Consider the following 24,752-nt stretch of genomic DNA (forward strand, 5'->3'; position numbering starts at 1 on the left):
CCCGCTGACAGGTGGTGTCCTCGGGCGAGGACGTGAGGTTTCCCTGTCGGCTCGCTGTCATCACGCCGCTCTGACTCAGCGGCTTCACGCCGCCGCGGTTAAATCATCTGTAAATGTCGGAGGGTTTGCTGCAGAACATCCACAGAGCTAACGCCGCGCCGCGACAACCCAAACACACACTTCGCCATTTCCGCGTCTGTTAGCATTGCGCTAACGGCTAACTACGTCGCGGCGCGAAGGCGTCCGTGTTCAAAGTCTTGGTCCTTCTAGGAGCTTCTCTAACGACGCTAATGACGTGTGCGGCTTAACGAATCATGCTAATTAGCGTTACCTGTGTGACGACGCTAGGACTTCCTAGCTAACATGCGGTGTTTATCTCCGGTGGAAAAAGAAAGCCTGGAACGAACCAATTGAAATTTTTAATATGAGCAGGAAGTTGCCGATACACGCACACACACACACACACATGTACGTGCGCACGTGCACGCTTAGAAAGGCTGGAGTTATTTGTGCTTGTTCTGGGAGGGGAAAGAAAGACAAAGGAAAACAAACACTGTCACGGCTGTGTTACAGAGCAGGTTACATTCATGTTTGATTGGATGTGGAGCACCCACACACACACACACACACACACACACACACACACACACACACACACACACACACAGCCACACACACACAAGAAGAGGCCGGCAGAAATGCGAGTCGGACATTTTTGTTCAAAACCGAAGACGACCGCTGCTAATTTAGCAGCCGCAGTTTGATGATGGCCTTTCCTGCAGTGTTAGCTTACTTGTTGTTGCTCTTTAGCTTCTTCAGAAGAGTTTTGGGAGGAGCTAAGCAAGTTTCACTTCATCCATTGTTGTGGCTAGCTTGCGGCTAGCTGGGGCCGTACTTGTATGCAAAGGTTGAGACACTGTACGTTGCCGTGAGAAGCTACACACAACCTGGCAGAGAAAAACATTTTGCAGATCACGCTAGCTCCATCTTTTTTCATCCATCTGCTAGCTGGAATGCTAGTGGGCCTGACCGCCGGCTGCTTGCGAATTAGCGAGCAAACAGCAGAGCGAGTTTCATTAGCAAAGCAGGAGCAGCTATTTTCGGGCTCTATTTAGGAGCTTTCCAGGTGACTCCACAGTCCATAATTAGCTTAGCACCTTTTGTTGTTGTTGCTCATGCAATAGCCTTTGGGAGGAAGCTTCTAGTTATTGTGTTAGCACACCTGCTACTTGTGCTTTTATTTTGAAAGAAGACTAGCTTTGGATGGAGCCTTATTTTTTAAGCTTCAGCTTAGAATTAGCCTTGAACCTCGCTAAAGCAGAGCTTTCATTATCTCTTTTTTAAATATTTTCAATTTTAAATTATATTTGGAAGATTTTTTGAGAGGCTCATTTCATTAGCTTAGCAATGTCATGGCTAGTGGATAGTTAGCATGCTGTGTGAAAATCAGAGATGGTTTTGCACGACGCAATGCGGGAGACGCTGTCCTGATGCTAACCTAGCAGATTAGCGGCTTGAGCTCGAAAAAGCGACAACGCTAGCGTGTTTGAGCAAAACAAAAAATGACAAAGAGCAGCGTAAACGATATACTTGACAAACCATCGCACGCCAGGCTAGTATTACAGCACCTGCTAGCACTTCACGTTGTGTTTTCTTTATTCTGAGTTAAAATGGTTCGTTCCGCCCGAACGAAAACAAACCCGGTTTGTTTTTGTGTTTTTCTTGCAAACCCAGTAAACACGAATTCCGGCGTCTAAGCGCTTGTGCTTGGCGGATGTTGGCGGCGGTGGGGCTGAAGCAGCTGCTAACGCTTGTCAGGAGGGAACAGAGGGATTATGGGATGGCGGGTCAGACGAGGAGAGCGAGCGTCAACAGACGGAGGGATTTAAAGTCGTGAGAGTCATTAAGGCGAAAAAGCCGGGGATTTGAGAAGCGGCGGCCGGAGCACCGCCGCCACTGTCGCCCGCTCTCTCCAAGTCGCTTCCTCCGATTGCGGCTCCCGGTCTGGTTTCCATGGTGATTCCCTGGCGAAGAAGGGGGTTCTGTTTTTGAGGGTGACGGCGAGAAAGCGAGGCTTTCCCGACGCCAGGGCGTGGAGTCACATGGCTCCGCCTCCTCGGAGCTCCGGATGGCAGCCGTGTTTGAGTCCCTGCCCCTCCCCCCCGCCCGCCACTTCCTGGGTGTCCTGGCTCCGCCCCCTCGCCGCCCAAGCTCCGCCTTCACATTCCTCAGGAGTGATGTCACTTCCTGTGACGTCCGACGGAGATCCGGATCAGATCCTTTCCCAGACCAGATCATATCGGGATCAGGTCCAGTTGAGATCTGATCCAGACCAGATCAGTTCCCATCAAGAGCAGAACCGTTCCAGAGCCAGGTTAGTTCCAGACCTGAAGTGCTCCAGATCTAGACCGGATCCAGATCCAGATCCAGACCGGATCCAGATCCAGGTTCCGCGGAGTGAAAGCCACAGGTTGAGCGCCGTCAGAAAAAGAAAAAAATCACAAATTTGAGGCGAAGAACTTCCAAAACTCCCGCCCCCGGCGACGATGTCACCACGGAAACTGGCGGGGGTCGGCGGCCATTTTGGATCCCGCTCGCCGCTCCACCCTCAGACGTCGGTGGCGTTCAAATGGCTGGAAACCACATCCTGCGTTTCCAGCACCTTCTTCGTCCTGCCTCGCCCTCCTCCCGCTGCTCCGCCTCCCCGTCCTCCGCCCGCCGGGTGGACGCTGTCCAGCCGCCCGCCCCGCCCCCGCTCGCCGGCCTTGCGACACTTAAAAACGGCGAGGAAGGCGGCGCGGTAGTTGCGGTTCATCCATCCGTACAGCAGCGGGTTGGCGAAGGTGGAGCACATGGCGACCACGTGGAAGACGGTGTAGAGCAGGCGGAAGTCGCGCATGTCCAGCACCGTGCTGTCGATGTCGGTGGCGAGCTGGAAGGCGTGGAAGGGCAGCCAGCTGACGGCGAACACCACCACCATGGTCACCAGCATCTTGGTGGTCTTACGGCGACGCCGGTGGCGCTCAGAGCCACCGCCGCCGCCGCCGCCGCCGCTCTCGGCCGGACTGACGTGACCGCGCAGCTTGGACCAGATGCGGGCGTAGGCGAAGGAGATGATGGACAGCGGCAGGAAGTACTGCAGGATCAGCATGGAGATGCTGTAGACGGTGCCGTCCGTGTTGGTGCCGGGCCAGTTCTCCGTGCACACCTGCGGCGAGACGGACCGCGGTGACGTCGCGGACGGAGAGCCGGACGCCGCCGCTTTGACGACCTTACCTGGATGGAGTGTCCGGGCTCCAGGGTGAAGGAGCCGTACTCCCGGAAGATGGCGAGGGGGCTCGCCAGCACGGCGCTCAGCACCCAGGTCAGCGCGATCACGCCGAAGCAAACGTCCTTCCTCATCCTGGTCTCCAGGTGGTACACGATGCACCTGCGGCACACGGGGGGCGGAGGAGTGAAGGGGTGTGTTGGACGGCGCCGGGGGGCGTCGTGTAACCGTGAAGTGTGTGTCACGCTGCAGAGGAGGGGGGAGGGAGCGCACGGCGGGGGATCTGAAGCACGTGACGTCACATGGCGACGGAAGGAGCCGTATAGCAACAGGTGAAATAACATGGCAACAGGTGACATCACATGGTAACCTGTGACATCACATGCCAATAAGTGACATCACATGCCACTAGGTGACATCACATGGAAACAGGAGACGCCGTATAGTAACAGGTGAAATAACATGGCAACAGGTGACATCACATGGTAACCTGTGACATCACATGCCAATAAGTGACATCACATGCCACTAGGTGACATCACATCGAAACAGGAGATGCCGTATAGCAACAGGTGAAATAACATGGCAACAGGTGACATCACATGGTAACCTGTGACATCGTATGCCAGTAAGTGACATCACATGGCAGCAGGTGACATCACATGGTAACCTGTGGCATCACATGGCAACAGAAGATTCTATATAGCAACAGGTGACATCATACCACAACGAAAGATATGATATGGCAACAGATGACATCACATGGTAACCCGTGACATCACGACTTGTGACATCGTATGCCAATAAGTGACATCACATGGCAACAGGAGACGCCATATAGTATCAGGTGACATCACGTGGTGACGGAGGGTGCCGTATAGCAACAGGTGAAATAACATGGCAACAAGTGACATCACATGGTAACTTGTGACATCACATGGAAACAAGTGACATCATACGGTAGCCTGTGACATCACATGCCAATAAGTGACATTATATTGCAACAGGTGACATAACATGGTAACAAGTGACATCACATGGCTACCTGTGACATCATACGGTAACATGTAACATTGCATGCCAATAAGTGACATCATATTGCAACAGGAGACATCACATGGTAACAAGTGACATCACATGGCAACCTATGATATCACATGGCGACAGAAGGTACCGTATAGCAACAGGTGAAATAACATGGCACCTGTGACATCAAATGGCAACAGGTAACATCACATGCCAATAGGTGACATCACATGGCAACAGGAGACGCCATATAGCATCAGGTGATATCACATGGCAACTTGTGACATCACATGGCAACCTGTGACATCACATGGCAACAGAAGATTCTATATAGCAACAGGTGACGTCATACCACAACGAAAGATATGATATGGCAACAGATGACATCATGTGGTAACCTGTTACATCACACATCAACGTGCAAAAACCCCTGGCGACTCATGACGACGCACGGCGTCACATGGTAACGTGAGGCATCCCATGGCAACCGATGATGTCGCATGATGTCGCATGACAACGGCAGATGCCATACGATGAAAATATGCGGCAACTCGTGATGTCACATGACATCACATGGCAACTTGTGAACTCTCCCGCGACTCATGACATCGCACGGCATCACATGACAACGCAAGTTGCACACGGCAACGCGTGGCAACGTGAGTCATCCCATGGCAACGTGTTAGGAGGAGGATGAAGATGGAGATGAAAGATCAGAAGCCTCTTTTCCAACAAACCAGATGGTTCTGGAGCCATGAGTGCGGCGCCGAATGGCGGTCACATGACCCGGCGACCCCCGGAGCACCGGCAAAGCGTCCTGTCGGATGACTGAAACATCAAAGCGCTGCTTTTTTATCTCCCTCCCTCCGGCCGCCATCTTCCTCCTCCTCCTCCTCCCTCTATCTCTCTATCTCCCGGTGGAGGCGCCAGCGTAAACAAAGCGGCGGCCATGTTTAACCTGACAGCGGTTAGATATCAATCGCCGTAAACATGGCGGATTAAAACATGGCGGCGCGGTTCCTGACCCCGCCCCCTCCGTCCGCTGACCCCATCCTCACCTGTGGCGGTCCAGGGCGATGACGTTGAGCGTCACCGTGGAAACATGCACGGCCAGCCCCTGGGCGTAGGGCAGCAGGAAGCAGAGGGTGCTGCCGAACTTCCACTCGCCCTGCAGGGTGTAGACCAGCGTGAAGGGGAGGCACAGCGTGTTGACCAGCAGGTCGGCTGCACACACACACACACACACACACACACACACACGCACACAAACACACAGACAGGAAGTAACCAAAATAAGAGTCGGACGCGGACAAACAACATTTTTTTTTTAATTCTAGAAGTGTGTTTTATTGCAAAATGCTTGAGATGCAAGGGTAAGGGGCGGAGCTTAACCGCTGACCTGTCAATCACATGCTCGGCTGTCAATCACATTCACCCCCTCATTCACGCCGAAGGACAAACTGAAATGTATTCAAAAGGCATCTGTCTGTGTGTGTGTGTGTGTGTGTGTGTGTGTGTGTGTGTGTGTGTGTGTGTGTGTGTGTGTGTGTGCCTTCCCACTAGAGATCTTTAAAAGCTAAATGGGTTGAATTTATATTTTCTCCTGAACTGAACCACAGAATGCTTTTACATTAGGGTCACACACACACACACACACACGCACACTGACAAACACACACACACACACACACACACACACACACACACACACACACACAGACCGCCTGCTCTCCTTGGGGCAGAAAATGAAGGACAAGTTTTTAGCTTGATGTCGTCATTTCCACAGCACATCCATCAGAGCCTTGGCTCCTGCACAGCCTTCATAATAAAAATAATAATAGTAATAATAACATGCATAATTATCATTATTATTATTGTTGTTATCATTTAGGTGATTTTTTTTGTTGTAGTTCTAATTTAATGTTGCACATTTAATGTTGCAAACTTTTTTAATTTCTGCGAAGGACGTTTTCAAAATACTCTAAAACCTTTTTTTATTTATGAAAGTTGGTTATCATTTTATTTTATTAAAATGTTTTGTACATTTTTCCATTCTAGCCTCTTTTGGCTTGCTAGGAGTTTCAAGATAAAATTCCTCATCCTTTAAAAAAAACTTTTAACAATGTGAAATGACATATATACAGCCAATATACTAAGAAATATTGTATTACATTAACTTAAATAGTACATATAAAATAGTACAAATTTCATTTTTTAATTTTTTAATTTAAGTAAATTTAGTAATATAGTAAGTAATATAGTATAGTAATATAATATAGCAATATAGTAGAAATATAGTATTTATATTATAATCAATAATATAGTATAACCACAGTTATAGTAATAGCAGTATGAGCGTATCAATAGTATCGCAAATGTAAACACATTAAGAAAAATACTACTTCATATATTTATACTATATAAAATAACATATCTAAATCTTATATCAATGTCATCGTTTTGTATTTATTACTTTAATTATTTAATTATTGGGGAAAAAAAAGGTTATTTATTAGTATTCACTTCCGGGTCACTGGGTCTCTAATTACCGGTTGCCTGAGGGCACTTCCGGTTAGCACTTCCGGCTATGACCTGTAGGTAGGAGTTGTGACACTTCCAGGTTAGTTTGCTATTTATTTAAAAACAATTTTTTCACTCGGTTTCTATGAAACAGACGCCCCCGCCCGCGGCGGCGATGCGGTGGAGGAAGAGGAAGCGTGGAGGGGCAAATTAATTTAAAAGTTGAATTAAAAGTTGGCGGAGCCGAACGCGTTTCCGGGACGTTGCCGTCATTAATTACCGCCGCCGGTTCTCTTTTTCCGGTCCCTTTTACTTTTTATTATTTTATTTTTATTTATATCTTTTCAGGACGACAAACACCGGAGGCGGCGGAACGGCGCTCCATCTCATTATCCGCCGCCTTCCTTCAACCTCATCCCCCGCTTCCCACCGGCCGGAGACGGGAGGGAAGCGGGACGGAGCGACCGGAAAGCCCCGGAGGTGGGAGTCCCGGATCAACCCCCTCCCCCCGCGCCGCCTTAATCCCCCTGCGTTTCCACCGGGAAAAAAAAAAATATTCATAAGAATTCATTTAAAAACAAGGTAAACTTCCTTGGTTTTCACCTTCGAGATTTTACGACTCCTGGACGAAGCGGTGAAACCGATGGGAGGCGGCTGGACGGTTCTTTCGGACGACCGGGCTCGAAAGATTCGGTTCGATTGAAAGCATTTTTTTTTCGCTGTTCGTCCGCGGTGTGATTGACAGAGATTGGTTGCTAGGTAACGGCTTCAAACGTGAAACGAACACCTCAACCCTCTTTTTATATTTATGCTTTTTTTTTTTCCATTAGTTTCCCCGCTTCATCCTGAACCGCGCCGCTCGCGTTCATGAGATTAGTTTATAATTATTGTTGTGGTAGGTTTTGCTTTTTTTTTTTAACTAATTAACGTTTTTCTATAAATTAGTTTATAACACGCACAAGGCGGGGGGGTCAAAGTAAAACAGTGTTTTTAAGATGGTAGACGAACATCTCCGTGGGCGTGTTTGTGGGAGTGATTCGTTTCTCCATGTTTGAAAGTGCCCCCACCACCGGGATTTAATTGGACGCCGGCTTCGTTTGCGGCCCTTTTTATTTTCCTACGTGTCGAAAATGCTGATTTCCATGCTGATTGTCTCTCCTGGTGGATGAGAATCGTTTCCACGGCGGCGGTTGTTCTTCAGAATTAACCCCCCCCCCTTGCGTCAGGGTCATCAACGGCTCTGATTGTTGTTTCCGCGGCGGATATTATTATCATTATTATTAAAATGAACCGTCTTTATTTTCCTCCTCATCGCCCACTTCCTGTCCGAGTCCTCCGGCGTAAAAAAAAAAAGACAAACTAACAAATTGGATGTGGACTCCTCCAGAGATTTGAACTGTACACATTGATGGTTTTCCCTGATTGGCTGCCGGAATCGCTCCAGGGAAAGATGGAGAAGAAACTGACAGATGAGAGAGAAGAGAAATCCAAGATGGACTTAATAGAGGTCCGTCTCCATCCCTCCATCTTTTGTCCTTCTCCTCCGCTCTCTATTCTTTCCTCATATTTATTTCTTTAACCCTCCCTAGAATAGAAGCCTCATAAATTCCACTTCCTGTTCCACAGGAAGTGGAGGCGTCCCATCAGACCCTCCTCCTTCTCTTCCTCCTCGGCTTGCAGTCGCTCCCCTGCGTCTCTTGTTAAACACCGGCAGATAATTCCAGGCGTCAGCGCCGCGGCGGCAGATAACAGCTGACATATGTTTGAGTCATCGCCGCCGCTCGTGCGTGCAAACATGCACACCAAAACGCGCACGGCTAAATGTGCACGCTCCGGGGGGAAGAAGGGGGGTCAAAGGTCGAGCCTCGAAGAAATACCACGACATTTAAAACCGCCCGGACCGGCCGGCGGACGGGAAAGCGGCAGGAACTTCAAACCGAAGAGTCGACTAGCAGGAGGGGGGGGTCACATCAGCGACGGATGACGGCCCGACCCCGAGGTCACGGCCAGGAAGCCGCAATAGTTCCCCTCGACCATTTGCAGGAAGCCCTGGGGACCCGTGACGTCCGATCACGTCGTTCCCGCCGGCGACGAATGGGTGAACGGGCAGATATGTCGTTCGGACTCATGCCGGGTTCGCAACTAGCGGTTTTCACGGTTGCAGACTTAAAAATGGGAGTCTGAAAGGAGATGTTTTTGCTGGAGTGGTATCTCAGTTGTGAAGTAAGAGGTGGTCTTCTGGACCAGTCCTCAACTAGTCTTAGACATTGGATAGTCGCAAGTCTGTATCTGTTGTAGGTAGATGGTAGGTAGGATAGTGGAGATGTGGGCTGAACAACCCGGCTTGGACCATGCTAACTCTCAGATGTACCACCACCGAGTGGAGGAGGAGAAGCGATGGGCCGAAACAGCGGAGGCTTCTTCAGATACCCGGGGAAACATCTGCTGTTTCAGCCCATCACTGTATCTGCTTCTCCCAGACTTGTATGCTTGTAAGTAGTAACTCACCCTCTTTATAGGATCTCAGGGGAAACATGTTTCCCCGGGTATCTGAAGAAGCCTCTGCTGTTTCAGCCCATCACTGTATCTGCTTCTCCCAGACTTGTATGCTTGTAAGTAGTAACTCACCCTCTATAAGATCTCAGGGGAAACATGTTTCCCCGGTTATCTGAAGAAGGCTCTGCTGTTTCGGCCCATCACTGTATCTGCTTCTCCCAGACTTGTATGCTTGTAAGTAGTAACTCACCCTCTATAAGATCTCAGGGGAAACATGTTTCCCCGGTTATCTGAAGAAGGCTCTGCTGTTTCGGCCCATCACTGTATCTGCTTCTCCCAGACTTGTATGCTTGTAAGCAGTAACTCACCCTCTTTATAAGATCTCAGGCTGAGACTGAAAACTCTAAAACTAGTCGTGAGATGTTTGCTTTCCAAAGCTTCTTTCGATGTGTGGGTGGTGTCAGGGTGAAACTTTCTCTCCGTGGCGTCGGAGGAGCAGAGCTCCGATGTAAGTGGAGGATCTCCATATGTCTACTTTTGAAAAAAACACCACGTACGGATGAGATAATTCGCGCTGGCGGTTATTTCAGAGTATCGGCCAATCAGAACCTCTATGCTGTCTTTTTCTGTGGTTTTTCAGGCAGATGGAAGCGGAGCGTACCCACGGCCAGGTTGGCGATGAAGAAGTTGGTGACGGTCCGCAGCGTCTTGAAGCGGTAGATGACGTAGATGACCAGGGAGTTGCCTAGCACTCCCAGCACGATGATGGTGCTGTAGGCCAGGATCAGCACCACCTGCAGGCCAGGGCGGGGGGGACAGCAGCTCAGGGGTCAGAGGTCAGGAGGTCAGAAGGTCACGCACACTTCCTGCAACAGCACCACTTGCAAAAGACACTGAGGTGTCGCCTGCATATAAAGAGATAAAATCTACATCGGGTTCTTAATAAATTGGAATCTCCTGGGAATTTAGATATTGTGTGTGTGTGTGTGTGTGTGTGTGTGTGTGTGTGTGTGTGTGTGTGTGTGTGTGTGACCACTGTCATGTTCTGTTTGTTGATTTAAAAGTCCTTTTTCTTTTAGGCAGGATCATTTTCATTTTTTCTCTTAATTAGTTTAATAATAAGGGATTATCTTTTTCCTTAGAAGTAGTTTAATAATAAGTCATTTTTTTTTTCTCTTCAGTAGTTAATAATAAGTAATTCAGTAAAGTCTTTTCTCTTAATTAGTTTAATAATTAGTAATTAGTTATTTTTTCCTCTTAATTAGTTTCATTGTAATTATTTTTTTCTTTTAATTCGTTTCATAATAAGTGTTTTTTTCATTTAATTCGTTTGGCAATTATTAAATAATATTTTTTTCTTTAATTTGTTTAATAATTAGTAATCAATTATTTTTTCTTTTGATTGGTTTAATAATAAGTAGTTCATGATTTTTTTCCTCTTTATTTGTTTAATGATTAGTAATTAATTCATTACAATTAGTTTGATAATTAGATTATTAATGTATCAAACTTCTGGACATTTTCTGATTATTTATTGAATGATAGTGTTGTATTTTGTTTTCGAACAGAGTTTGAGTCGTGTGTTCCGAGAGGTCATTTCGAGCTTTCCGGACGGTTCCTGCCGACCTCCGAGGGCACTTCCTGTATTTTATATTTTTCTTTAACGAACCTCCGTGATGATTCTTTGCCGGAGGCTTCTTCTCCTGACTTTGCAGAGAAAAACAAAACAAGCGCCGTCCCCCCCCCAAAAAAAAAAATATGATCCGTGAATCTTATCCTAAAATAACTCCCTTATATTTGCTATAAATAAGAGACTGCATCTTTTATTCATGCTCCCCGGCTCTTTGCTGGAAAGCCTCCCGTCGACGCTCGCAAAAGGCAAAACACGCCACGTCTTGTACCTGACATCCCCTCGGAGGACGTGGTTCGGTCCTTTCCTCACGCCGGGTGGTAAAGCACCTGATTACGATGATGGGATTTACTCTGCTAGCTTAACTAGCTCTCCTCGCGCTCCGATTCGCTTTACCTACCAGCCGCCGTTGTCGGTGACGTTTAAAGACAGTGGAACGTGCCGCCCGCCGCTAGCTAGCTGTTTCTGTCGCTAACTCGTCCGTGAAGAGACGGAGACGGGGGTTCGGTAGAGGCGTTCGAAGCCGGTCGGGGACGATTTGATAGTTTTAGAAAGAGGAACGGCTTCATTTCATCCAGAAATGGAGTTCAGACATGAAGTGTAGCATAAATTACATTTAGCATCACATGGTAGCATTAGGGATGTAGCCTCGGGCTGTCGGGGGTCGAATTTGATTTCAAGAGCAGTCAAATCATAACACCAATTCCGAATGTTTTCTTTGTTTTAGTGTAAAGGAGAACATTGAAATTATAAAAATATGAACTGTTATCTGAACTGCGATATCAACAACACTTTGCCTAAGTTCCGTCTTCTCAGTTCTTTGTGCATTTTGTTGTATTTTTCGCCACGGCGAGTCTCATAGCGGCGCCGAAACTTGCTGCATCCACACCGAGCACACAGGTTTCTTATTAACCTCAACCAACTAATAAGAAGTGGTCCTTTTTTCTTGGAAAACTACAATGTAATTGACAAACTCGGAAGCTACATTGCTGTAAGTTGTGAGTCACATAGTGCCGTGCTATGTTGCTAACACTGACTTAAACAGTGCAGCGCTAGCAGACAAAATAGGAACTACATTTTGATTTTAAAAAAATTTGGTCATGATTTTTATGTCTTTCTTCAAATTGTAGATTTATGCCGCGTGCCGGTATTGGCCCACGGGCCGTACATTTGACTGTTATTAAAACCAAATGAAAAACTATTTATTCATAAAGTAATTTTCTGGCATTTAAAAAAAGGTTAATGGAGTTTCAATTCATTTAAAAGTGGAAAGTTAATCTGACATCTGAGCAACCGGGGTTCAGGTTCCGAAATATTTCTGCAAAATTAGTTTTTGCCCGGCGAGGCTCCGCCCACCTGCACACTCAGCAGTTTGATCAGCTCCTGCGGGAAGTTCACGCCCTCCAAGACCAGCGTGGGCAGGACAGGAGGGACGGCGCCGCCGCCCGAACCGTAGTCGCCGTGGTTACCGCCGTCCAAGAGGCGGAGCTCCTCCGTCGAGGCGTTCGCCACGCCGCCGACGGCCTCCATGCTGGTTCACAGGAGACCGGACGACAACGCCATGGTACGGTCGCACAGCCACCTGCAACACAGGTCGTCCAATCAGAACCTAGCGTTTCTGTGACATTTTCACTTCGAACCCCACGACCCGCTTCTTTTCGCCCCAGCAGGCAGGAAGTGGCGCAGGAAGTTACCGCCGCTTGGCTAACGCTAACATGCTGCGCTGCGTGCAGGGACCACCCGGGGACGCGGTGCGAGTGAGATAAAGTTCACCGGGACGCCAGACGCAAAACACCCCCGCCCCCGGGGCAAAAGTGGTACGCTCCGGCCCCGATTGAGGGAAAGAAATAGCTGGGAGAGTTCAAATAGGGGTCTGAGGGGGGGGTTCCAGCAGACGCCATCTGTCTCTCGCACCAGGATTTCACAGGTGTGACACACACACACACAGATGCTGAAAGCTACAGACACACACACACACACACACCTGGGTGTGCGGTGAGTCACTCGGCAGCACAATGTTTTCTCCCTTCACTTTGCTGCTTTTTACTCGTCACCTTTTTTAGCTCAAACCCAATCCCATCGCAGCGGCGTCCTCACAGAAACTCATTCCCGCGTCGCGTCTCATCATCAAGTTACGTCTGTGTGTGTGTGTGTGTGTGTGTGTGTGTGTGTGTGTGTGTGTGTGTGTGTGTGTGTGTGTGTGTGTGTGCTTCTCCAAATCTTGTTTTCCGGCCTCATCTCTCTGGCAGGAGAATAAAATCATTAATGCGTCAAAAACGCCCCCGAACCAGAGCTGGAATCACACACACCGAACTCCCTCGGAAAAACACACACTTCGCCTCCAGGCCTCGGCCCGGCGTGACGCCGCACGGACGACGGGTTCAACCCGACGGCCAGCGGCAGATGTTTCGTTCAGCTGCCGCTTCACGGTCCGGAATGAGTTTTATTTTGACGAAAATGCTCATTTATGGCGCAGAGGTAGCAGCAAATGGACTCCCCGTGGTGCTTAAATTGCATCTTTTCTTAATGGAGTTCTGTGATTGGCAGCAACGCGGCTTCCCTCCTTAGACGGGATCACCTGGAAGGTTCCCTCAAACAAATTAGCGTAAACGGCGCCGAAAAGCGTCCATCGTCTCCACGCCATCAGTCACGGTGGGAAACCCCCCTTTGACGCCTGGATGAAGCCGTCATTTAGGAGGATTTAACGCCACGAGCTCCTCCTCTCGCCTTCCTCGTGAAGGACCTGCAGCCGCCGGGCGACTAATTAGAAAGTCACTAATCGGCCCGTTAATGAGCCTGACGCTAATCTGCCGCCTCCTCTTGGGGGTGGAAGCGTGTGGAGCTGCTACCACCGCCGCTTCTGCTGGCTTGTTTTTGTTTCTCCTCCAAGGCGTCTCTTATCGCCGCCGTCACCTTCACGCTCTTGTTCTGAACATTGATTGGGCTCCTTTTGTTCCAGCTGGGAAAACAGACATTCAGAGGATGGTGAGAAGAAAAGGAGAAGAAAGGATGGGAAGGGACTTTGTTCTGCTTGAGGAGCCTGGAGTTCAAGGGCTTCCCAGGACGACGCCAGGCTGGAGGCGGGAGGAACCGAGAAGAAACCGAGCAGGAACCGGGGAGGAACCAGGAGAAACCTGGGAGGAGCAGGGTTTCCTGGAGGAGGACACTCAGGACGCCAGTGAGTCCGAACAGGATGCGGGCCATTTTTATGATGTCACTTCCTGCATGTGTATGGGTAGTTATCACAGCGCGTTACCTCTGCTTCTTGGGTAGTCTGCTACTACTTGTTGGGTAGTTATCTCTACTTGTTGGGTAGTTGTCTCTGCATCTTGGATGGTCTGCTGCTACTACTTGTTGGGTTGTTATCTTTACTTGTTGGGTTGTTATCTTTACTTGTTGGGTAGTTATCTCTACTTGTTGGGTAGTTGTCTCTGCATCTTGGATAGTCTGCTGCTACTACTTGTTGGGTTGTTATCTTTACTTGTTGGGTTGTTATCTTTACTTGTTGGGTAGTCTATTACTATTTGTTGGGTAATTGTCTCTACTTGTTGGGTAGTCAGTTACTACTTGTTGGGTAGTTATCTCTACTTGTTGGGTAGTCTATTACTACTTGTTGGGTTGTAATCTTTACTTGTTGGGTACTTACTACTACTTGTTGAGAAGTTCATTCCTACTTGTGGGTAGTTATCCCTTCTTGTTTGCTAGCTATCTCTGATTGTTTTGGTAGTTTATCATTACATGTTGGATAGTTAGCTCTACTTCTTGGGTAGTTATCTCTACTTGTTTGGTACTTAACACTACTTGTTGAGTGGTTCATCCCTCCTTGTGGCTAGTTATCCTGATTATTTGTTGAGGTAGTTTATCTCTTCATGTTAGGTACTTTTTTCCTGCTTGTTGGGTAGTTGTCTCTGATTTCTGGATAGTTTATCACTACGTGTTGGTTGGTTGGTTATCTCTACTTCTTGGGTAGTTATCTCTATGTGTGTAAGTAGTTAATCACTACTTGTTGGATAGTATTGCTGCTAGTTTGGATAGTTCATCGCCATTTGTTAGGTAGTTTATGTAAGCTTACTAAGTGGTTTATCTCTCCTTGTAAGTTTGTTATCTCTGCTTGGTGGGTAGCTATGTCTGTTGGTTCAGGTAGTTTATCACTACTTGTTGGGTACTTATCCATGCTTGTTGAGTAGCTCATCACCATTAGTTTGATAGTTTATGTCAGGTTACTAAGTGGTTTGTCTCTGCTTGTCAGGTGGTCATCTCTGCTTCTTAGGAAGCTACGTCTGTTTGTGTGGGTAGTTTATCGCTATTTCTGGGTAGTGTATGTCCGCTCACCAGGTGGTTTACCTCTATTTGGCGGTTAGTTTTTAACCACATGTTGTGCAGCTTATGACTTCTTGTTGGACTGTTTCTCTTCACCTGTTGGGTTGCTGGTTGTGGGTTAATTTCCAACTCTTCCCCATGACATTGTTAAACTTCAGCTCTGCTGGCGGTTCCAACTCCCTGCCAATGTTTCTGGGGGTTGGGGTCACCAAGGTCCTTCTTCTGGAGAACTGAATTTCCTGAGGACCCCCTGAGGTGTTCAGGTCTACCATCCCTTCATCTGAGGTTCTTTGGTCGGTTCTCAAAGACCCTGAATCCAAATCCAGGAGAGAATCCCAGGGGCTCGGAGGAGCGCTTTCCCCTCAGAGCTTCAGGTACCGTCTTAGGTTTTGGCAGGAAGTAACATCCCGACCACTTCTGCACAGGTTTGAAGCTCCTGCTCTTCCTCGCGGCTCCTGGCCGTCTCAATTATTTAGGGTTGTGGAGGCAGCAGGAGGATGAAACATTCAGAGGCGATGAGGAGGCTGCCGTCTTTATCTGCTCTCCACCGAACAAAGACCTTCACCTTCATGACTCCACGTCCTCAAGTCCTCCATCTTCAAACAGGAGCGGCGTGAAGGACTCGAGGCTCCAAACCCGACGAGGGCGAGTTCGGAAACGTCAGGAGATAAAACGATTTATCAGCGGAGAAGCAATGATAACCTCAAAGAGATGATTAAAACGACAGAGGAACGACAACGCTACTTCAGAGAGATGTCTTAAAAGCCTGAGAAACAACCGTAACACATCAAAGAAGCAACGAATCCATGGAAATAGGGTTGTAACATCAGAGAAAGTATTCAAACACCGGACAAATGACCATGTAACATCAAAGAAGCAACAATGTAACATCAAAGAAATTATTCAGACGCCTGAGGAACACCATGTAACATCAAAGAAAAAACAATGTAACATCAAAGATATTATTTGGTCACTGGAGAAATGGTCATGTACCATCAAAAGACCAGCCATGTAACATCAAAGAAATTATTCAGAAGCCCCGAGGATCAACCATGTAACATCAGAGAAAAATCAATGTAACATCAAAGAAATTAGGACATAACATCAAAGAAACAACTGTACGTCGGGAGAAACAACAATGTAACATCAAAGAAATGACTTAAAGACGGAGAAACAACAATGTAACATCAAAGAAACGACTTAAAGACGGAGAAACAACAATGTAACATCAAAGAAATGACTTAAAGATGGGAGAAACAACAATGTAACATCAAAGAAATGAGGATGTAACATCATAGAAACAATGATGTTACATCATAGAAGCAAATGTCAAGACAAGCTATGTAACATCATAGAAGCCAGGGTGTAACATCAAAGAAACCGTGATGTAACATCAAAGAAACCGTGTTGTAACATCAAAAAATGATTTGGACGTGAGAAAGGAGGACGTAACATCAAAGAGTCTCTTTCCACGCCGGCTGATTGTCCTGCGTGGAGGTTCAGAGCACGCCGGCAGAATCGCTGATGGACCTCCATCTTTTCTCCTCGGAGGGGAACATTCTGTTTCTTCTTTTTTTTTTTTTTCCCCGGAATCAAAGCTCCGCCCCCGGGAACGCTCGCACGCCCACGCCGCTCCGGCTATTACACCTTCAACGCTCACACATTAGCCGGCCTCCTCCAGACGGAGAGGAGGAGAAGGACTAGTAATACTTGAGAAATAGTAGATGCCTCACTACTACTACTAGTAGTACGACTACTAGTGCTACTACTAGTGCTGCTGTTACTACTAAATACTTCCAACTGCTACGTGTAAAAGTACTAGAGCTGCTGCCACTAATCCCTCTACTGCAACCAATACTAGTTATGCTACTACTATCACTCCTCCTCCTCCTCCTCTTCCTCTTCTTCTTCCTCTTCCTCTTCTTCTTTCTCCTCCTCCTCATCCCCCCTCTGATCCTCCTCTTCTTCCACCTCATCACCCTCTTCCTCTTCCTTCCCTTTGTCTTCATCCTCCTCTTCTTCCTCCTCTTCCTCTTCCACCCCCTCACGCTCTCCCTCCTCTTTTTCCTCTTCATCCTCTACTTCCTCTTCTTCTTCCTTCCCTTCGTCTTTCTCACCCTCATCCTCCTCTTCTCCTTCCTCTTCCTGCTCTGTCAATCACTTCTTCACCCAGCAGCCATAGAAGTAGAATTGAAACCCGACATAAATAAACGATGACTCGGATCAATCTGCTCTATCAATCAAACATCATTTCCTGTTGGGGCCTGGCTGGTTTCCTGTCTACATGCGTCCAGGGATCCGTGAAAAACACACACACACACACACACACACACACACACACAAAACACACCTGCCAGGGGGAATTGATTACAGCGCGATGTTGAAGTTAAACTTCAATACCTGCAGCGCAGGGCTGTAGATACAAATAAATAGCTGCCGTCCAATTAGTGTGCTAACATGCTGCCCTGGTGCACACACACACACTCACACACACATACACACATACACACACAGGACGAGCCACACAATGTGTGTGTGTGTGTGTGTGGAAGAGAAGCCTCATAAACAAGATTAGACACCCAGGACGATGAAAGAGTTTTCAGATTTTAAAAGAAACAAAGAAACATCCACGTCCACTTATTTATATCACTGCTAATAATAAATGAACAATAACGCAATAATAATATTTCAATATTTCATCATAGTGATGATAAAAAAGAACAATCATAAATATAGTTATAGCAATTTAAAAAGATTCTTGCGTAATAAAAGGGATTTTAATTTCAGGTTTCTACCCCAACCGTCGCTCTCCTCGCACTTTAGCCTAGCATCCTCGTAGCGTTAGCCTCGACCTTTGACCTCTGTGCCAGGGAGGCGACATGAACGTGGGTTGTTAGAAAGAAACGGCGCTCATTTAATGGAAAAAAAACACGGCGGCGAGGTAACGAGTAAAAAGCGGCGCCCCGTCGCAACCGTTCGCTCCTCGCCGGCTGAAGCCGCTGCTGGAGGAACTTCCTCCAAACAAAACCATCCGTCTTGTTTTCACTGCTTATTATCGTTATAACATCCTTGAACTTCAACGTCTAGCAGAGGGCAAAGGTCGGTCCGAGGAGTTGGCGCACAGGTGCACGCCGGGCCATTAATCAGAAGGTATGGAATGGGCCGACGCTGTTCTTCACAGCTGCCGGCGTGGTGGCCTTTTCTCCTTTATCTCCGTCCATGACTCACTCCTTATCTCCCTGCCAGACGTCCTCCTCCTCCTCCTCCTCCACCTACGTGGGCATTGAAACCGACGACGCCGACCTGTTGAAGAAGGGCCAAGCTACCTGGGAGGGTACCGGGCCAAATCCAAGATACCTCTTGAAGAAGGGCCAAGCTACCTTCTGGGATAGAACCAAAGTTCCCGTTGAAGTAGAACCAAGCTACCTCTTGAGGAAGGGCTAAGCTACTTGGTGGGGTAGAACCAAAGTTCCTGTTGAAGTAGGACCAAGCTACCAGTGGAAGAGGAACCAAACTACCGGGTGAAGAAGGACCAAGCTACCAGCTACCAGTGGAAGAGGAACCAAACTACCTGGTGAAGAAGAACCAAGCTTCCTGGTGAAGAAGGACCAAGCTACCTGGTGAAGAAGGACCAAGCTACATGATGGGGTTAAACCCAAGTTCCTGTTGAAGTAGAACCAAACTACCAGTGGAAGAAGAACCAAGCTACCTGCGAGGGTAGAACCAAGATACCTCTAGAGGAAGGGCTAAGCTACTTCCTGGGGTAGAACCAAAGTTCCTGTTGAATAAGGACCAAACTACCAGTGGAAGACGGAACCAAACCACCATTTGAAGAAGAACCAAGCTACCTTGTGAAGAAGGACCAAGCTACCTTGTGAAGAAGGACCAAGCTACCTTGTGAAGAAGGACCAAGCTACCTTGTGAAGAAGGACCAAGCTACATGATGGGTTTAAACCCAAGTTCCTGTTGAAGAAGGACCAAACTACCAGTGGAAGAGGAACCAAACTACCTGGTGAAGAAGAACCAAGCTACCTGGTGAAGAAGGACCAAGCTACCTGTTGAAGAAGAACCAAGCTACCTCCTGTGGTGGAACCAAGCTACCTCCTGGGGTAGAACCAAAGTTCCCGTTGAAGAAGAACCAAGCTACCTGCGAGGGTAGAACCAAGATACCTCTTGAGGAAGGGCTAAGCTACTTGCTGGGGTAGAACCAAAGTTACTGTTGAAGAAGGACCAAACTACCAGGTGAAGAAGGACCAAGCTACATGATGGGGTTAAACCCAAGTTCCTGTTGAAGAAGAACCAAGCTACCTCCTGTGGTGGAACCAAGCTACCTCCTGGGGTAGAACCAAGCTACCTGCTGAAGAAGGACCAAGCTACATGGTGGGGTAGAACCAAACGCCCTGCTTGGTAGAACATTGATGTTAATGAAGTACCTGCTCAGACAGAACCAAATTCCTTGCTCCACTGGTACCAAACTACCCTCTGGGTCATACCAAACTTCTTGCTTGGGTAGGACCAAGCTATCTTCTGAAGTAGAACATGGCTGCTCATCAAGTGCCTCCTCGGGTAGCACGGTATGACAGGAGGAGTACGAAACAGCCAAACATCGTTGATGGTTCAGGCAGAAAAAATTACAGGAGCATGTTAGCCAATGAGCTAGTTGTTAACGGAACAAAAATGACAATTAAAATACTTGTTATTATTAGCCAACAAAGCTACACATTATGAATAGCTGACAGCTCCTCAGAATGTTAGCTATTGAGGCTACTAGTTAGGATACAAGAACAACTGCAAGACTTACCATTACCTTTTCAGTGTTAGCGGACAAAGATATTCATTAAGATTAAATAACGTAGTTACAGAATTACATGAGTTTAAGCTAATGAAGCTACTAGTTAGAATTACATGGAAAGAAAAACTACAAAACAACCCATTAGTTTTCAACTGTTAGCCTAGAGATCTAATAATTAAGATTAGATGCCAATACCACAGAATGTTAGTTAACTAAGCTATGAGTAAAGATTACAGAAAAACTACAAAACTACACGTTAACTTTCAACTGTTAGCCAACATAGCTACTCATTAAAACAAGATGACAACGCAACAGAAAGTAAGCTAATCGAGCTACGAGTAAGGATAGCAGGAAAAAACTACAAAACGACACATTAGCTTTCAACTGTTAGCTAACATAGATACTCATTAAAACAAGATGACAACGCAACAGAAAGTAAGCTAATCGAGCTACGAGTAAGGATAGCAGGGAAAAACTTCAAAAGTAGCCATTAGCTTTCAATTGTTAGCTAACATAACTACTCATTAAAACAAGATGACAACACAACAGAAAGTAAGCTAATCGAGCTACGCTTAAGGATAACAGGAAAAAACTACAAAACAACCCATAAGTTTTTAACTGGTAGCCAACAAAGCTAATAATTAAGACTAGATTACATACCACAGAATGTTAGGTAGCTAAGCTATGAGTAATGATTACGGAAAAACTACAAATCTACACGTTACCTTTCAACTGTTAGCCAACATAGATATTCATTAAAACAAGATGACAACACAACAGAAAGTAAGCTAATCAAGCTACGAGTAAGGATACCGGGGAAAAACTTCAAAAGTAGCCATTAGCTTTCAACTGTTAGCCAGCAAGGGACTCTTCTAGAGGACGTACGTGCCTGCTAATACCAACGCTACATCGTGAATGTTTGACATTCAAACTTTGCCATGTCAAATATTACTTTTTCAATTTTTCCGACACCAAAAGTACAACTCCCAGCACAGAACTGCTCCTGGGGAGCAGGGCGGTACTTCAGTTCTGAAGTACTTCAGTGCTAAAGTACTTCAGTACTGAAGTTCAGAGTAGCGTCCCGCCGCTGGGAGAAGTGGGTCACCAGCTGTCGCTCGAGTTTTTAAGCCCCTGACGGGACTTTTTGTCTCAGTTGGAAGAACAATTGGATTTGGCCCGTTTCCTATCTGCCCCCCCCTCCCGGAGGGCGGGAAGGGGAGGTCCGAGGGGGGGCAACTGTACTGCCCCCTGCAGGAGACGGGGGTAAAATACAGGGCAAATAGTTTCAGGACACATTGGGGGGAAGAAAAGAGCATCTGACTGGGAAATGAGTTCATATTTAATCCACATCGTCCTGCCTCTGCTCATCATACAGTGACGTGTGTGTGTGTGTGTGTGTGTGTGTGTGTGTGTGTGTGTGTGTGTGTGTGTGTGTGTGTGTGAGATCACTGCCAGCAATTTCTGGAAGTTGTCATTAGACCCGGTGGACGGAGCGAGGACGCAGCCTTCATACTGATACGCCGCTAAATGAGAGAAAACTACAAACACACACACACACACACACACACACACACACGTCTAAATCGACTTGACGTCACGCTGGTTGACCCCCCCCACCCCCAATATCGGTGATGTCAGTATCGGTCGCCCCCGGCAACCTTGCAGCATCATGCTAAGAATGCTACAACTAAAATATCAGTTATATCACACAGTTACTTTAGCCTCTGTGTGTGTGTGTGTGTGTGTGTGTGTGTGTGTGTGTGTGTGTGTGTGTGTGTGCGCGCGTGCGTGCATAATGATGGCAGATTAACACACTCGATGCGCCAAGTATTAAAATTCATCTCAGATTACTGCCCCCATGACATGGATACACACAGAGTACTTCAGAGTACTCCCGCCCCCCCGCACCCACTGTGTACTTTTACAGTAACTGCACGTATTGCGAGTACACTTACCAAGTATTACACTGTGTGTTTAGAAGTATTACTACAATATTGGTGGGTACAACAGAGTACAATCACGAGACATATACTTACACTGTGAGTACCTTGTACTTTGAGGTATTAAAACACAGTACATTCATGTACTCACTGGTGGGGGGGGCATTTTTTTACTTTTTGAAGTATAAGTACTTCAGTGTGTGTATTTATAGGAGGTAAATATTGGATGTGAGTATTTTGAAAGTACTGCATCTGCAGTGTAAATATATATCAGCCAGTACTTTTACACAGAGTACACATATTCCGGGTACACACAGCAGCTTTCACAGCGGAGTACTTACAGTACACACCTGTGTGTGTGTGTGTGTGTGTGTGTGTGTGTGTGTGTGTGTGTGTGAAGATCGATAGCCAGATTTATTGACCGTCTCCTTCATTCATGAATGTTAGATGAAGGAAACACGTGGCGATCGATGTATCATGTGATCGATTAGAGTAATCAGATTACTTCTGAGGTCTCCCCCCCCCCCCCTCCAGGAGGACGTGACGTCAGTGACCTTTAACGGCGTGCAGACGCTCAACCCTTCCGGTCATCTCTGCCGTGTGTGTGTGTGTGTGTGTGTGTGCATCTCTGCGCAACTACATGTGTAAGTGTTCCCTCACACTTTTAATATATATATGTGTGTGTGTGTGTGTGTGTGTGTGTGTTGACATGAGTACTCATGCACTCATGTATAGACCTGGATATGTATTTTTGTCTGTGTGTGTGTGTGTGTGTGTGAGAGTATGTAAATGGACACATTTGTCCGTGCACCTTGATGTTTAGATACATGCAAATATATGTGTGTGTGTGTGTGTGAACGGAGAAATGTGCACGTGCACCCTTATCTATAGTTACGTACAAATATGTGTGTGTAAATGGACACACGTGCACATGCAACTTTATGTATAGATATGCACAAATGTGTGTGTGTGTGTGTGTGTGTGTGTAAATAGACACGTGCACCTTATTGTAAAGATAGTAATAATATATGTGTGTGTGTGTGTTTAATTGGACAAACGTGCACATGCACCCTTATGTATAGTTTTGTACAAATAATTGCGTGTATCTGTGTGTGTAAATGGACATATGTGCACGTGCAACTTTATGTATAGATATGCACAAATGTGTATGTGTGTGTATGGACCCGTGCATGTGCATCTTAATGTATAGATACATACAAAAATATACGTGTGTGTGTGTGTTAGTGTGTGTGTAAACGGACACATGTGCACGTGCAACTTTATGTATAGATATGCACAAAATTTGTTTGTGAGTGTGTGTGTGTAAATGAATACGTGCACGAGCATCTTAATGTGTAGAAATGTACAAGTGTGTGTAAATGGGCACGTGCGCGTGCACGTGTTAAAATACGTACAAGTGTGTGTGTGGTGTGTGTGTGTGTATGACCTGTGCGTGCCTCCGGGTCGTCGGGTCGCTCCCCGGTGTGTGTGTTCTGGTCCCGGTTCCCGCCGGTCAGGGATCCCGGTGCCGAGGCGCGCGCTCCGTCCCTTCTTCCGGTGCCATCAACGGGAGAAAAAGATCAAACGTTCCCGGACGCGGGTTCGGACCCCCCCACTACCAGCCATCACACACACACACACACACACACACACACACACACACACTTCTCGCATCACCACGGAGTTCCGGTGGTCCGGCGGCGGCGGCGGCGGCACGTGCAGGAGGAGACGGCGAGAAAAAAAAATAGTAATAATAATAAAAATAAATAAGTAACTATCACGCGCGGGGGTCAGCCAATCAGCAGCGTGGGGGGGAGGGGGGGGGGGGTGAACCCACGGTTCTCCGGTTCCGTGCGTTCCCGCCACCGGCGCGAGGAGCTGTGCGCGCGGAGCAGACCGACCCGCGTCTTTTATGGAGGAGGGGGGGGGGCGGGGTTATTAAACACCGCGCATGTGCGTGCGTGTGTCAACACACACTCGCACATGCATATGACAATTATGTGTGTGTGTGTGTGTTTAAGAATGAAAGAGTGCGTGTGTTTAAATGTGTGTGTGTATATAAGGCAGGGGGGTCGTGTGTGTGTGTGTGTGTGTGTGTGTGTGTGTGTGTGTGTGTGTGTGTGTGTGTGTGTGTGCTCGGATTCCCCTGTCTTGTGCCAACACATATTTAAATAGACACACACACACACACACACACACACACACACACACGTGCTGCATTGACTCCTGGCAGCACCAGCAGGACCTGAAGATGCAGCAGGAAGAAGAAGAGGAGGAGGAGGATGATGAAGATGATGAAGATGATGAGGAGGAGGAGAAGGAGGCCTCCAACCTGGATCAGCCTCCACCTCCTCCTGGTAGCAGCTGTGAAGGAGGTCCAGATGCTGTGGAAGGAAGGTGATGATGATGATCTTCAGACTGAAGAAGAAGTTGAAGAACATCCTGAGAACATGCAGAGGTCCACAGGACCAACTGTTGACATCTCCAAGGTGGACTTCTGCTTAGCACGAGCAGCTAGTTATCTCAGTTCCCCCCATTTAGACAGCTTATATTGACCACAGGTCATAGCTAGCAGCTAGTTAGCTTAGCCTTCCCCCTTTCAGACAGTTCTTGTATTGACCACAGGTCATAGCTAGCTGCTAATTAGCTTAGCCTTCCCCCTTTCAGACAGCTCTTGCATTGACCACAGGTCATAGCTAGCAGCTAGTTAGCTTAGCCCTCTCCCGTTCAGACTTTTAGCTTGTTTTGACCACGGTTCAA

General features: G+C 47.3%; 1 protein-coding gene across 1 annotated transcript; it reads right to left on the reverse strand.

The window, feature by feature from the left end:
• Positions 1–404: 404 nt before the first annotated feature.
• Positions 405–23,792, reverse strand: npy2rl (neuropeptide Y receptor Y2, like). The gene is made up of 6 exons (XM_086166384.1): positions 23,440–23,792; positions 12,297–12,522; positions 9,972–10,104; positions 5,353–5,518; positions 3,277–3,430; positions 405–3,208 (listed from the first exon to the last, which is right to left on the reverse strand). Exons 2-6 carry the CDS (start codon positions 12,468–12,470, stop codon positions 2,609–2,611), a joined length of 1,227 nt encoding a protein of 408 aa, XP_086022510.1. The 5' UTR covers positions 12,471–12,522; positions 23,440–23,792; the 3' UTR covers positions 405–2,608.
• Between the last annotated feature and the right edge of the window lie 960 nt (positions 23,793–24,752).

The sequence above is a fragment of the Fistularia commersonii genome, chromosome 19 (genome assembly GCF_037954325.1).
Source record: "Fistularia commersonii isolate RoL2024-O1a breed Wild chromosome 19, RoL_Fcom_v1.0, whole genome shotgun sequence".
NCBI lineage: Eukaryota > Metazoa > Chordata > Actinopteri > Syngnathiformes > Fistulariidae > Fistularia > Fistularia commersonii.

Coding starts and splice junctions, on each gene's coding strand:
- npy2rl (XM_086166384.1), bottom strand. CDS start 12,470: ATGGAGGCCGTCGGCGGCGTGGCGAACGCCTCGACGGAGGAGCTCCGC. Junction 10,105..12,296: donor TCAAACTGCTGAGTGTGCAG/GTGGGCGGAGCC, acceptor CCTGGCCTGCAG/GTGGTGCTGATCCTGGCCTA. Junction 3,209..3,276: donor AGCCCGGACACTCCATCCAG/GTAAGGTCGTCA, acceptor GTCTCGCCGCAG/GTGTGCACGGAGAACTGGCC.